Source organism: Macaca nemestrina, chromosome 15 (genome assembly GCF_043159975.1).
Source record: "Macaca nemestrina isolate mMacNem1 chromosome 15, mMacNem.hap1, whole genome shotgun sequence".
In the NCBI taxonomy this organism is placed as follows: domain Eukaryota; kingdom Metazoa; phylum Chordata; class Mammalia; order Primates; family Cercopithecidae; genus Macaca; species Macaca nemestrina.
The window spans coordinates 27783609-27798249 of NC_092139.1; the positions used below are offsets into that span (position 1 = coordinate 27783609).

Sequence of the window (14641 nt, forward strand, 5' to 3'; positions counted from 1 at the left end):
TTTTGTTCTGTCACCTACACTGGAGTGCAGTGGTATGATCATGACTCACTGCAGCATCGACCTCGCAGACTCAAGTAATCCTTCCACCTCAGCCTCCCGAATAGCTGGAACTACAGGCATGCGCCATCACCCTGGCTAATTTTTATATTTTTTGTAGAGACAGGATTTTGCCATGTTTGCTCAGGCTGGTCTTGAAATCGTGAGCTCAAGTGACCCATCCACCTTGGCCTCCCAAAGTACTAGGATTACAGGCATGAGCCACTGTGCCAAGCCTAGGTACTGTGATTTCTTTAATGCCACAGTGTGAGACATTTAGGTCATTTCTCCTTTTTTCTTCTCTTTTCTTGTCTTGTCTTGTCTTGTCCTCTCCTATCCCCCACTCTCCTTTCCTCTCTTCTCCCCATCCCCATCCCTTCTCCTCCCCTCCCCCTCCCCTGCCCTCCTTTCTCTTTTCTTTTTTCTTTTCTTTTCTTTTTTTCTTTTCTGAGACAGGATCTCACTCTGTTACCCAGGCAGGAATGCAGTGGCACAATCATGGCTCACTGCAGCCCTGACCTCCCCCGTTCCTTTCATCTCAGTCTTGCTGTCACACCCAACTAATTTTTTGTAGAGGTGGGATTTTGCCATGTTGCCCAAGTTGGTCTCCAACTCCTGGACTCAAGCAATCTCCCTACCTTGGCCTCCCAAAGTTCTGGGCTGACAGGTGTAAGCCACCACGCCTGGCCAGGTTGCTTCTAGTTATGCACAGCTCTGTGATGAGTATCATTTGTAGCTTAAATATTTAGGCCACATCCTTAGGATAAATTCTTAAAAGAAAATCTGATGAATTAAAACAAGTTTTTAAATTATAAAAATATCCATAATCATTATGATGTCCACTGGGATATAAACTTTTAAGATTTCATTCACCAAAAAGATCTTTTAATAATGTCCTAGAATCTGACTTTTTGAGGATAATAGGCCAAACTCAATTCTTTTTACATAAGTGTGTTATTCTGGAGCCTTTTCAAGGCAATGAGGAGTATATAAGACAGTAACCCTGGCCAGGCGCAGTGGCTCACACCTGTAATCCCAGTACTTTGGGATGCCGAGGTGGTTGGATCATGAGATCAGGAGTTCGAGACCAGCCTGGCCAAGATGGTGAAACCCGTCTCTACTAAAACTACAAAAATTAGCCAGGTGCAGTGGGTGCAGTGGCAGGCACCTGTAATGCCAACTACTCAGGAGACTGAGGCAGGAGAATCACTTGAACTTGGGTGGCAGAGGTTGCAGTGAGCCAAGATCCTGCCACTGCACTCCAGTCTGGGTGACAGAGTGAGACTCCATCTCAAAAAAACAAAACAACAACAACAAATGCAGACAGTAACCCTGACAAACTATTAAAAAGCCTTTTTCTGTATTTGTTATACATGTTGCTTACCTATCTGGGGTGGTTTTTCTGTTCCTACAAAACCAGACATCAGGTTAGCTAGAAAGCTGTGGATCCCTTGCCTGTTTTGTGTTTTTTCTATACGAAACTAACTGCTAGCAAGTATCTGAGCTACAAGAGCAGTGAAGTAGAGAGTAGAAGCAAAAGATAATAGATGATGTCATTTTCTGTTTTGTTTTCTTTTTGATAAGTGTCTGCCAAAGAAACTTGAGGTGACTGAGAGTTCGCCACTTCCTGTATATATAGGTTTCAGATCAAATTCTGCTACACAATTTCTTTCTTTTTTTTTTTTTTTTTTTGAGATACAGTCTCACTCTTGTGGCCCAGGCTGGAGTGCAATGGTGCGATCTCGGCTCACTGCAACCTCCGCCTCCCAGGTTCAAGTGATTCTCCTGCCTCAGCCTCCCGAGTAGCTGGGATTACAGATACCTGCCACCACGCCCAGCTAATTTTTGTATTTTTAGTAGAGACGGGGTTTTGCCATGTTGGCCAGGCTGGTCTTGAACTCCAGATCTCAGGTGATCCGCCCACCTTGGCCTCCGAAAGTGCTGGGATTTCAGGCGTCAACCACTGCACCTGACCTTTTGTTTGTTTGTTTGTTTGTTTTTTTGAGACCATGTCTTGCTCTGTCACCCAGGCTGGAGTACAGTGGGACAGTCACAGCTCACTGCAGCCTTGACCTCCCAGGCCCAAGTGATTCTCGGCTCAGCCACGGCCTGGCTAATTTTTATATTTTTTGTAGAGATGGGGTTTCACCATGTTGCCAAGGCCAGTCTTGAACTCCTGGGTTCAAGTGATCCGTCTGCCTTGGCCTCCCAAAGTGCTGGGATTACAGGTGTGAGTCACCGCACTCTGTCTTATATACAGTTATTAACTATATTTATTAGCAAATAAGCAAACAATCATTGTTACAGGTCCTGTACAGTGGTGGTGGCACGGGGCAGGGAGAATATCCAGTGATGATGAACTCAGGAATTCTGGCACTCATAAGGAGAGTGAGAGCACAGTGACTTACGTCTATAATCCCAGCACTTCGGGAGGCCAAGCCAGGAGGGTGGCTTGAACCCAGGAGTTCAAGACCATTGTGGGTAGCATAGTGAGAGCCCATTGCTACAAAAAATTTTTTTAAAATAGCCACACATGGTGGTGAGCATCTATAGTCCAAGCTACTCAGGAGGCTGAATTGGGAGGTTGGCTTGAGCCCAGGATGTCAAGGCTACAGTGAGCCATGATCTTGCCACTGTACTCCAGACAGAGCAAGACCCTGTCTCAAAAAAAAAAAAAAAAAAAAAAAGAGAGAGAGAAAGTTATGTAGGAGGATATGCAGTCAGACAAGTCTATATTCAGACTTATCACCTTCCAGTTCTTAGAGCTATGTCTAGATGTTATGACCCAGATTTGGACACACCAAAGAACACCGACTTGGGAAGAACAGTTCTGGTTCTATAAACAAATTCATTATGGGTTGTAAAATAATTACTGTTTAAAAAGCACACACACAATTTATGTATCCTATGCAGTAAGTTCATATATCCCAGTTCTATGTCTGACCACCACCCAAGGAAAAGATTTGCTCAAGAATGGGTGCCAAGATTTCAGATGCAGGATTCAGTCAACCTTACGGCTAGCATCAAGCAAATACCGTGGATCAGAATTCAGGGCTGGACACAGGACTTCTTAGAGCTTTTAGCCTTAACGTTATTATCCCTAAGAGTAAAGCCTAGAGACTTCACTGGATCTTTCATCACTTTCCTGGCTATTGAGGGTAGTGTCTCAAATATTTTAACCAATCTGCTTATCTTAAATACTTTTTATTTCCTGAACATGAGCTCATTTTTAGCATTAGTCATACTTAATAAGCATTCACTATTTTCATCAGTAAAAACCCATTTCTGGCCGGACATGGTGGCTCACACCTGTAATCCCAGCACTTTGGGAGACCAAGGCGGGTGGATCACTTGAGGTCAGGAGTTCGAGACCAGTCTTGCTGACATGGTGAAACCCCATCTTTACTAAAAATACAAAAATTAGCCAGGCATGGTGGTGAGCACTTGTAATCCCTGCCACTTAGGAGGCTGAGGCAGGAGAATTGCTTGAACACTGGAGGCTGAGGTTGCAGTGAGCTGAGATTGTGCCACTGCACTTTAGCCTGGGCAACAGAGCAAGACTCTTTCTCAAAAAAAAAAAAAAAATCTGACTTTGAGTATGTTAATGAGCAAAGCATTGGTCATCGATTGAGATATGCCTAACAGAAACTGTTGGAGTGGAGAAAGAATTTCCTGATTAAAACACCAGCTCACTCCTCATGGGCTATGAATTCTTCATTGTCATGTTAGCAGACCACTCCAGAGCGGCAGTCTTAATTAGAATACTTGTGAGACCTAGGTTATAGCTTAACCTAAGTAACACAAACGTAACACTGTCCTCAAGTGTATTGTAGTTAACTGAAAACTTTACATTACTTCCTTAGAAACTTATTTCACGGATTAAAAATAATTATATTTAGGCTGGGTGTTGTGACTCATGCCTGTAATCTCCCAGCACTATGGAAGGCTGAGGCAAGAGGATCCTTTGAGCCCAGGAATTAAAGACCAGCAAGAGCAACACAGCAAGACCCCCATCTGCAACAAATGAAAATAAAAAATTAGCTGGGCATGGTGGCTGACACCTGTAGTCCCAACTACTTGGGAGACTGAGGCAGGAAGATCACTTGAATCCAGGAATTTGAGATTGTAGTGAACTATGATCGCACCACTGCACTTCAGCCAGGGTGATAGAGCAAGATCTTGTCTCTAAAAATAAAAAATATAACTATATGTATATGTATGTATGTGTGTGCATACACACACACACACAGTCATGTGCCGTATAATGATGTTTCAGTCAGTGATGGCCCACACATACAACAGTGGTCCTATAAGATTATAATGCTGTATTTTTACTATACCTTTTCTATGTTTAGATATATTTAGATGCACAAATACTTGCCATTGTGATACAATTGCGTGTGGTATTCAGGACAGTAACATGCTGTACAGTTTTGTAACTTAGGAGCAATATGCTATACCATTCAGCCTAGGTGTGTAGTTGGTCATACAATCTAGGTTTGTGTAAGTATACTCTATAGTATTCTCATGACAAAATCATTTCAACAATGTATTTCTGAGAAGATAACCCATCATTATGCAATACACAACTATGTATACACATATGCATATATATAATATTTAATACAAGCTTTGTTCATAGTAAGGCCTTAGTAATAGCTATTATTTATAAGCAATATCAAATTTATTATATTAATGAGTATGGTTTTTTTAGCATTAGTCCCACTTAATAAACCATTCACTATTTTCATCAGTAAAAACCCATTTCTGGCCGGACATGGTGGCTCACACCTGTAATCCCAACACTTTGGGAGACCGAGATGGGATCTCAGTGTGTTTCCCAGACTGGTCTTGAACTCTTGGGCTCAAGTGATCCTCCCACCTCGGCCTCCCAAAGTGCTGGAATTACAGGCATGAGCCACCACACCTGGACGAGTATGTTTTTTTTAATGTCTTTTTTTTCTTTAGTTTTTTTAAATTTTAGAGATGAGATCTTGCTCTGTTGCCCAGGCTGGAATGTGATAGGGTAATCATAGCTCACTGCAACCTTGATTTCCTGGGTTCAAGCGATCCTCTCATCTCAGCCTCCCGAGTAGCTAGGGATAAAAGTGCGTGCCACCACACCTAGTTTTTAAATTTATTAATTTTTTTTTTTTTTTTTTTTTTTTTTTTTTGAGACGGAGTCTCACTCTGTCGCCCAGGCTGGAGTGCAGTGGCACGATCTCGGCTCACTGCAAGCTCCGCCCCCGGGGTTCACGCCATTCTCCTGCCTCAGCCTCCTGAGTAGTTGGGACTACAGGCACCCGCCACCATGCCCGGCTAATTTTTTGTATTTTTAGTAGAGACGGGGTTTCACTGTGTTAGCCAGGATGGTCTCGATCTCCTGACCTTGTGATCCGCCCGCCTTGGCCTCCCAAAGTGCTGGGATTACTGGCATGAGCCACCGCGCCTGGCCCCTTAATTTTTTTTTTTTTATAGAGACAGGGTTTCACCACATCCAGCCTCCCACAATTTTAAATGTTTGGTTCATTCAAGTAAAGTATAGCTCCTTACCTTACATAAATATTAACAGCTGGAATTGGAATGACACAGAAACATGGAGACACTATAGTCTCTGTCTCAATAAATTTCTAATACAAGGAGGACATTAAATAATTTTAGGCCAGGCGTGGTCACTCACATCTGTAATCCCAGCACTTTGGGAGACCGAAGTGGGAGGATCACTTGAGCCCAGGAGTTAGAGACCAGCCTAGAAAACATAAAGAGACCCTGTCTCTACAAAAAGTAAAAAAAAATTAGCCTGGTGTGGCAGCATTCACCTGTAGTCCCAGCTACTCGGGAGGCTGAGGCAAGAGGATCAAGAACCTGTCATAAAAACAAAACAAAAATAATTTTAATTGATCCATATAATGAGAATAACCTAGAAGAGCTGTTAACATACCAGTATCCTTTGGAACAGTGTTTCCCAGAATGGTAGTATAAGTGTTTTGGGGGGTCCAGGCGCAGTGGTTTACGCCTGTAATCCCAGCACTTTGGGAGGCCAAAGCAGGCGGATCACCTGAGGTCAGGAGTTTGAGACCAGCCTGTCCAGCATGATGAAACCCCATCTCTACTGAAAATACAAAAATTAGCCAGATGTGGTGGCATGCTCCTGTAATCCCAAATACCCAGGAGGCTGAGGCAGGAGAATCGCTGGATCCCAGCGGGCAGAGAGACTGCAGTGAGCCAAGATTGCGCCACTGCACTCCAGGCTGGGCGACAGAGCAAGACTCCCTCTCAAAAAAAAAAAGTGTTTTGGGGAAAGAGACTATACATAAAAAATTGGGGAAGTATGGAATTAAAGTGAACATGAGAGTTTTTTTTTTTCCCCAAACTGCAGTACTTCTCAGAGCCTTATACTAACATGCATTTCTGAATTTCTAATATAATGTACAGCATTTCCTCAACTTTATTTAACCACATAGCTCCCCTCCCCTCCCACCCTAGTCAAGATCCTTTAGAAATAGCAGAAGTGAAAGAGACATCCAAATTAAGACTGAGATCCCCTGGGGCCGTTTGGTCTTTGAACCATGTTTGTGTTTTCTGGTTTTCCTAAGGTGAAGGCATTGCTTCTACCCATGTTCTCAATGTTTGTAGGCCAGTGAATTGAGAATGAGAACTTTTTTCAAATAAATGCTAAATTATTTTTAATTGGTAGTGGTTTTCTTAACTCTTCTAAACACATGGTTCTTGTATATACAAGCAAATGATAGTTTGTAATACTCTATAATACTTTTCCTTCCCCAAAAAATAGTAGGACAAATTTCTGCCTAGTTTCACAAGCTATCCCAGAGTTGCACCATTAAGTAGGAAACTACGTTGGGGCAAGCTGTTATTTTACTATTGGGGGTGCTCAGTAAAACCTGAACACTGGTTCCTGATCAGGGTTCCTGTTGTACGTGGTACAATAAGGCTCTTAGAACACCTGTCACCTGCCATGTATTTGCAGAGAAATAAATGTAATTCATTTTGCTTCTTCCCTAACCTCTCAGGATATGCTTTACCTTTTAGAATCTTTCCACCTTTCTCAAAGACACAAGAAGAATATCTGCAGGCCTTTTAGTTTTATGAAGCTGAGGTTTGCCACTGCCTCCCATACTGTAGAACTTAGATAACACCAGTTCAGGGCTCTTGCCCCTCTAAAAGCCACTAATGACAGTCAGCTCAAAAGCTATGGTTGTGAAAACATTCTGAAGTGGCATCTAGAGAAGAGAGCACCACCTTCAATTGATATGTTTGCATTTCTCTAGATTCCAATTTGACTTATAAGTAATACAGATGGATTTCTGAACCTTCTCTGAAAATATTAATTTCTCTATGTAAAGACTTGTGAGTTTTTTTTAATATTGTAGAAAGGTAATTTAAATTGCTGACTTGTATATTAAAGTATGTTTTGTGGCTGGGCATGGTGGCTCACGCCTGTAATCCCTGCACTTTGAGAGGCTGAGGCTGGCAGATCACTTGAGCCCAGGAGTTGGAAACCATCCTGGGCAACATGGAAATATTGCCGTCTCTACTAAAAATAAACGCCGTCTCTACTAAAAATAAAAAATAGCCAGGCATGGTGGTGCGTGCCTGTAGTCCCAGCTACTCAGGAGGCTGAGGTGGGAGGATCACTTGAATCCAGGAGGTTGGGGTTGCAGTGAGCCAACATTGCACCACTGCACTCCACCCTGGGTGACAAAGTGAGACCCTGTCTCAAAAAAAATAAAATAAAAAGTATGCTTTGTATCACAACATTGCATTCTTTTTAACAGACTTGGAAGATGCTACAAAAACACCTGACTGTTCCAGTGGACCAGTGAAAGAGGAAAGAGGTGATCTTATAAAATTTTACAATACAATATATGTAGGAAGAGTGAAGTCATTTGCACTGAAATACGACTTGTCAAATCAGGACCATGTGGTATGTTTTATGTTTTACTACTTTATTATTATTCGCTGTCATAGTTGAATTACTGTAAGTTTATTTTGCTAGATAAGTATGTCAAAGTAAAATTACTAGCAATTAATCAGAGCATGACTAGTAACTTAATCGGTGATTAAGGCTATGGTACAACAGAGACCAGAGGAAATCATGGAATCTCTTGCCCTGGCTACAGTGCAGTGGTGAGATCCTGGCTCACTGCAACCTTTGCTTCCAGGGCTCAAGCGATGCTCCCACCCCAGCCTCCCAAGTAGCTGGTAGGACAGCTGCGTGCCACCACCACGCCTGGCTAATTTTTTTGTATTTTTAGTAGATACAGGGTTTCACCATGTTGGCCAGGCTGGTCTGGAACTCCTGGACTTAAGCAATCTACCCACCTCAGACTCCCATAGTGATGGGATTACAGGTGTGAAACACCACGCCTGGCAGAAATTTTATCTATACCATGATTATGTTACTAGAAATTCCGTGTACATATGGGTAAGAACTTGATGGGAACATGAATATTAAAACAATTAATTTGTTTGTATTTATTTATTTATTTATTTTGAGACAGAGTCTCACCCCGTCACCCAGGCTGGAGTGCAATGGCACGATCTCAGCTCAACTGCAACCTCCGCCTCCCAGGTTCAAGTGATTCTCCTGCCTCAGCCTCCCCAGTAGCTGGTATTACAGGAGCATGTCACTACACCTGGCTAATTTTTTGTATCTTTAGTAGAGACAGGGTTTCACCATGTTGGTCAGGCTGGTCTTGAACTCCTGACCTCGTGATCCGCCCACCTCAGCCTCCCAGAGTGCTGGGATTATAGGCATGAGCCACTGCGCCCAGCAAATTTGGTAAATTTTTCTGTTGTTACATTGTGAGATTAATGTTTTTCTCAAGTTAAAGACAGAAGGGGCCAGGTGTGGTGGTTCATGCCTGTAATCCCAGCACTTTGGGAGATCGAGGTGGGTGGATCACCAGAGGTCAGGAGTTCAAGACCAGCCTGGCCAACATGGTGAAATCCCATCTCTACCAAAAATTAGGTGGCGTGGTGGCAGGCACCTGTAATCCCAGCTACTCGGGAGGCTGAGGCAGGAGAATCACTTGAACCCAGGAAGCAGAGGTTGTAGTGAGCAGAAATTGTGCCACTGCACTCCAGCCTGGGTGACAAGAAGGAAACTCCATCTCAAAAAAAAAAAAAAAGACAAAAGGAGGTCAGGCGCTGTGGCTCATGCCTGTAATCCCAGCGCTTTGGGAGGCCGAGGCAGGTGGATCACGTGAGGTCAGGAGTTCAAGACCAGCCTGGTCAACATGGTGAACCCCATCTCTACTAAAAATACAAAAATTAGCCGGGCATGGTGGTAGGCACCCGTAATCCCAGCTACGTGAGAGGCTAAGACAGGAGAATCACTTGAATCCGAGAGGCAGAGTTGCAGTGAGCCAAGATTGCACCATTACACACCAGCCTGGACAACAGAGCAAGACTCCGTCTCAAAAAAAAAAGACAAAAGGAAGTAGATAGGCCTGGATCATTAATAGAGGCACCACTAAGAAATTTTTATGCAGGCCAGGCGTGGTGGCTCACGGTTGTGATCCCAGCACTCTGGGAGGCCAAGGCAGGCGGATCACGAGGTCAGGAGATTGAGACCATCCTGGCTAACACAGTGAAACCCTGTGTCTACTGAAAAGACAAAAAAAAAATTAGCCGGGCATAGTGGCGGGCGCCTGTAGTCCCAGCTTCTAGGGAGGCTGAGGCAGGAGAATGGCGTGAACCGGGGAGGTGGAGCTTGCGGTGAGCCAAGATCATGCCACTGCACTCCAGCCCAAGCAACAGAGCGAGACTCCGTCTCAAAAAAAAAAAAAAATTATGCAGACCCCAGTTTTGGCAGTCGCAGCAGGCCTGAGAAAGTGTTACCAGTGTGTAAGCTGAGGTTGCTTCCCAGAAGACCAGACTTTAGCTCTAAGAAAAAGAGACCAGCCAGGCACTTCCCAAGCCTGTAATCCCAGCACTTTGGGAAGCTAAGCCTGGAGGATTGCTTGAGCCCAGGAATTTGAGACCAGCCTGGAAAAATAAGAAGGCCCTGTCTCTTTAAAAAAAAAAAAAAAACTCTACAAATTAGCCATGTAGTGGCTGGTATACACCCAAGTAGTGGTCCCAACTACTCAGCAAGCTAAGGTAGGAGGATCGCTTGGGCCCAGGAGGTCAAGGCTGCAATGAACCACAGTCGCATCACTGCACTCCAGTCTGGGCAACAGAGCAAGACCCTGCCTCAAAAAAAGAAAAGAAAAGAAGGCCCTAGCAGAAGCTGCAGCCAGCCAGCCAATAGCTGTTTCTATGTATCTGTGTGCATCTGTACATTTCTGTTCTTCCTCTTTTTATGGAATATGGTCTATGACTATCCTCAGAGGTCGTAACTGTTCATCCTACTCCAGTTTCACTTCCCCTCTGTCTATATACTCTGAATATCTCTACCATCTTAATTTATTTCCATTATACAGGATATTAAAGAAAATGAAATCCTTGCTCATCCAACTTATTTCTAAATATTTTCCATTTCCATATGAAGTGTTTCCCATTTCATTAACAGATTTTTTTCCATGTCAGAATCATTCTGCTGGCTTATAGAATTCTCTGCCTCTTTTATTCTCTCTGCTACTGCTTTGGTTGTGGGGTAGAGAGAGATTTTGTGTGTGTGTAGAGAGAGATTGTTATAGCAAGTGTTAGAAGATTGGTTATTCTTTGTCCCTACTTTTTTTTTTTTTTTTTTTTGGAGAAGGAGTCTCGCTCTGTTGCCCAGGCTGGAGTGCAGTGGCCACAGTCTTGGCTCACTGCAACCTCCACCTCCCGGCTTCAGGCAATTCTGTGCCTCAGCCTCCTGAGTAGCTGGCATTACAGGCGCCTGTCACCACGCCCAGCTGATTTTCGTATTTTTAGTAGAGACAGGATTTCACCATCTTGGCCAGGCTGGTCTTGAACTCTTGACCTCATGATCCACCCACCTCGGCCTCCCAAAGTGCTGGGATTACAAGCGTGAGCCACCCTGCCCAGCCTGTCCTTACTTTTTAAGCATGAATATGAGGTTCTCGTGCTCGTGGCTTAACTCCTGGTGTCTTGTCCAGAATTTTTTTTTTTTCTTTTGAGACAGAGTCTCACTCTGTCACCTAGGGAGGAGTGCAGTGACATAAACTCGGCTCACTGCAACCTCTGCCTCCTGGGTTCAAACAGTTGTCATGCTCAGCCTCCCAAGTGGCTGGGACTACAGGCGCATGCCACCATACCTGGCTAATTTTTATATTTTTAGGAGCTACTCAGGAGGCTGAAGTGGGGTTTTGCCATGTTGGCCAGACTAGTCTCCAACTCCTGGCCTCAAGTGATCAGAGCATGTTGGCCTCCCAAAGTGCTGGATTATAGGAGTGAGCCACTGCACCTGGCCCCAGAAATCTTTTTTTTTTTTTTTTTTTTTTGGAGGCAGATTCTTGCTCTGTCACCTAGGATGGAGTGCAGTGGCACAATCTGGGCTTACTGCAACACCTCTGCCTCCTGGGTTCAAGCAATTCTAGTGCCTCAGCCTCCCGAATAGCTCAGATTACAGGCATGTGCCACCACGCCCAGCTAATTTTTGCATTTTTAGTGGAGACAGAGTGTTACCATGCTGGCCATGCTGGTCTCAAACTCCTGACCTCAGGTGATCCACCCACCTCGGCCTCCCAAAGTGCTGGGATTACAAGTGTGAGCCACCACACCCGGCCAGAATTCTTAATACTAGTTATAGGACTTCCTGAAAGATCCAGGAAAATAGGCAGGGCATAGTGGCTCACACCTATAATCCCAGCACTTTGGGAGGCCGAGGTATCACCTGAGGTCAGGAGTTGGAGACCAGCCTGGCCAAGATGGTCATCTCTATTAAAAATACAAAATTAGCTGGGCGTGGTGGCACATGCCTGTAATCTCAGCTACTTGGGAGGTTGAGGCAGGAGAATCGCTTGAACCTGGGAGGCAGAGGTTGCAGTGAGCCTAGATTGCACCATCTTACTCTAGCCTGGGCAACAAGAGCGAGAGATACTTCATCTCAAAAAAAAAAAAAAGATCCAAGAAAATAAATTCTACTTTATCTGTTGTTGTTGTAAAAAAAAAAAAAAAAAAAAAAAAAAAAAAAAAAAAAAAAAAAAGAAGTAACAGATCTTTTTTTTTTTTTTTGCTTTTCTCAACCATAAATGAGCTTTTATAGTATAACTGATTCCTAACTAGGAGATATCATAAGAATAAAAATGGCCGGGCGCGGTGGTTCAAGCCTATAATCCCAGCACTTTGGGAGGCCGAGACGGGCGGATCACAAGGTCAGGAGATCGAGACCATCCTGGTTAACACGGTGAAACCCCGTCTCTACTAAAAAATACAAAAAAAACCTAGCCGGGCAAGGTGGCGGGCGCCTGTAGTCCCAGCTACTCGGGAGGCTGAGGCAGGAGAATGGCATAAACCCAGGAGGCGGAGCTTGCAGTGAGCCGAGATCCGGTCACTGTACTCCAGCCTGGGCGACAGAGCTAGACTCCGTCTCAAAAAAAAAAAAAAAAAAAAAAAGAATAAAAATATGGGATTCAAAAACAAAGAAAAACTTTTATCTAAAAAATCTGACTTTTGGGTTATTTTAGATGGATGCTCCACCACTCTCTCCTTTTCCACATATTAAACAACAGCCAGGCTCACCACGCCGCATTTCCCAACAGCACTCCATTTATATTTCCCCACACAAGAATGGGTCAGGCCTTACACCAAGAAGCACTCTGCTGTACAAGTTCAATGGCAGCCCTTCTAAGGTAAGGTGAATAGGCTAAAAGCTGGATTTCACATTAACAGTCAGTAACTGTTAATCTTGCCTCTTTTTTTGTTTTTGGCCAAGTTTCTACTATACTAATAAAATATGAAATGTTAACTATGGCATGTCTCCTCTCATCAAGAGCAGTATATTCAGTTTGAGGTAGTTTAATCCATTATTATTGACATGGTATTTGTGGAGTTCATTTTGAAAGTCCAGCATGTTTTCCTGTTCAAGCAAGATCTTGAGAAGGGACCAGTAAAGCAACATCTGCAAGTGGTCAGACCTGGGGGATGTCAAGTTGAAAGAAAGGCATTGGAAGTGAAAGTGCATTTGGTAGATGGCACCCAAGATAGGAAGACGTCTGAAAACACAAGCCTCCTCTTATGTACATAGACAACTCTGTGATCATCTCCATCCTTATCCTTGTTGAGTGGTGAAGATGTGATATGGACATGATTGCTGTTTTCAGATACTTCATGGACTGTCAAGCAGATCTGTTCAGTATGTCTCCAGAAGTCAGAATCAGTATAAACTGGAAGAAATTGTAGTGGGGCATATTGTAATTCAGTCCAAATACATTGGCTCCTTCTTATTACTTTCCTATTAAGTTATACAGATGCCTACAGAGTTCTCACTATACTTGACAAAGTTGGCTAAGATAATATACCTGACTGGACACAGTGGCTCAAGCCTATAATCCTAGCACTTTGGGAGGCCAAGGCAGGCGGATTGCCTGATCTCAGGAGTTCAAGACCAGCCTGGGCAACATGGCGAAACCCCATCTCTACTAAAAATACAAAAAATTAGCCAGGCATGATGGTCCGCACCTGTAATCTCAGCTACTCTGCTCAGGAGGCTGAGGCAGGAGAATCGCTTGAGCCCAGGAGGCGGAGGTTGCAGTGAACCGAGATCACCCCTTTTTCACTCCAGCCTGGGCGACAGAAGAAGACTCTGTCTCAAAAAAAAAAAAAAAAATTGAAAAGCATTACTCTAAGGAAGAGGATCTCAAACTGTAGGGAGCTTTAAAATCATTGGGAGGGCTTGTTAAAACAGATTAGGGCTGGTCGCAGTGGCTCACGCCTGTAATCCCAGCACTTTGGGAGGCCGAGGCAGGCAGATCACGAGATCAGGAGTTCAAGACCAGCCTGGCCAACATGGCGAAACCCCGTCTCTACTAAAAATACAAAAATTAGCCAGGCATGGTGGTGGGCACCTATAATCCCAGCTACTCAGGAGGCTGAGGCAGGAGAATCGCTTGAACCCAGTAGGCAGAGGTTGCAGTGAGCTGAGATCGTGCCATTGCACTCCAGCCTGGGCGATAAGAACAAGACTTCGTCTCAAAAACAAACAAAAAAAAAACAGATAAAGCCAGGCATGGTGGCTCACCCCTGTAATCCCAGCACTTTGGGAGGCCAAGGTTGGGGAATCACTTGAGGCCGGGAGTTCAAGACCAGCCTGGCCAACATGACAAAATCCTGTCTCTACTAAAAATACAAAAAAATAGCCAAGCATCGTGGCATGTGCCTGTAGTCCCAGCTAGGGAGGCTGAGGCAGGAGAATAGCTTGAGCCCAGGAGGCGAAGCTTGCAGTGAGCCAAGATCATGCCCTGCACTCCAGCCTGGGCAACAGAGAGAGAACCTGTCTCAAAAAATAAAAAAATTATAGATGCTTCTTCTGCTTCTGGTCTGGGTACTACACATTGAGAACTACTATTATACAGTGAATTCAGTTGTTTTGGTTTTGTTTTTGAGACAGGGTCTCACTCTGTTTCCCAAGCTGGAGTACAGTGGCATGATCACTGCTTACTGCAGCCACAACCTCCCCAGGCTCAGGTGATGC

At 44.1% G+C, this 14641-nt stretch overlaps 1 protein-coding gene across 7 annotated transcripts in view; it reads left to right on the plus strand.

Annotated features, from left to right (window-relative positions):
* Positions 1–14641, plus strand: part of LOC105496302 (RB transcriptional corepressor like 1) — a 90005-nt gene that overhangs the window by 73839 nt on the left and 1525 nt on the right. For 6 of the 7 annotated variants that reach the window (XM_071079350.1, XM_011766624.3, XM_071079352.1 and 3 more), the window contains 2 exons: positions 7833–7981; positions 12636–12800. In XM_071079350.1, the coding sequence (XP_070935451.1) occupies positions 7833–7981; positions 12636–12800 (314 nt within the window). Of the gene's footprint in view, positions 1–7832; positions 7982–12635; positions 12810–14641 lie in introns of those variants that run through there. The other variant, XM_071079351.1, reaches the window with a different exon arrangement.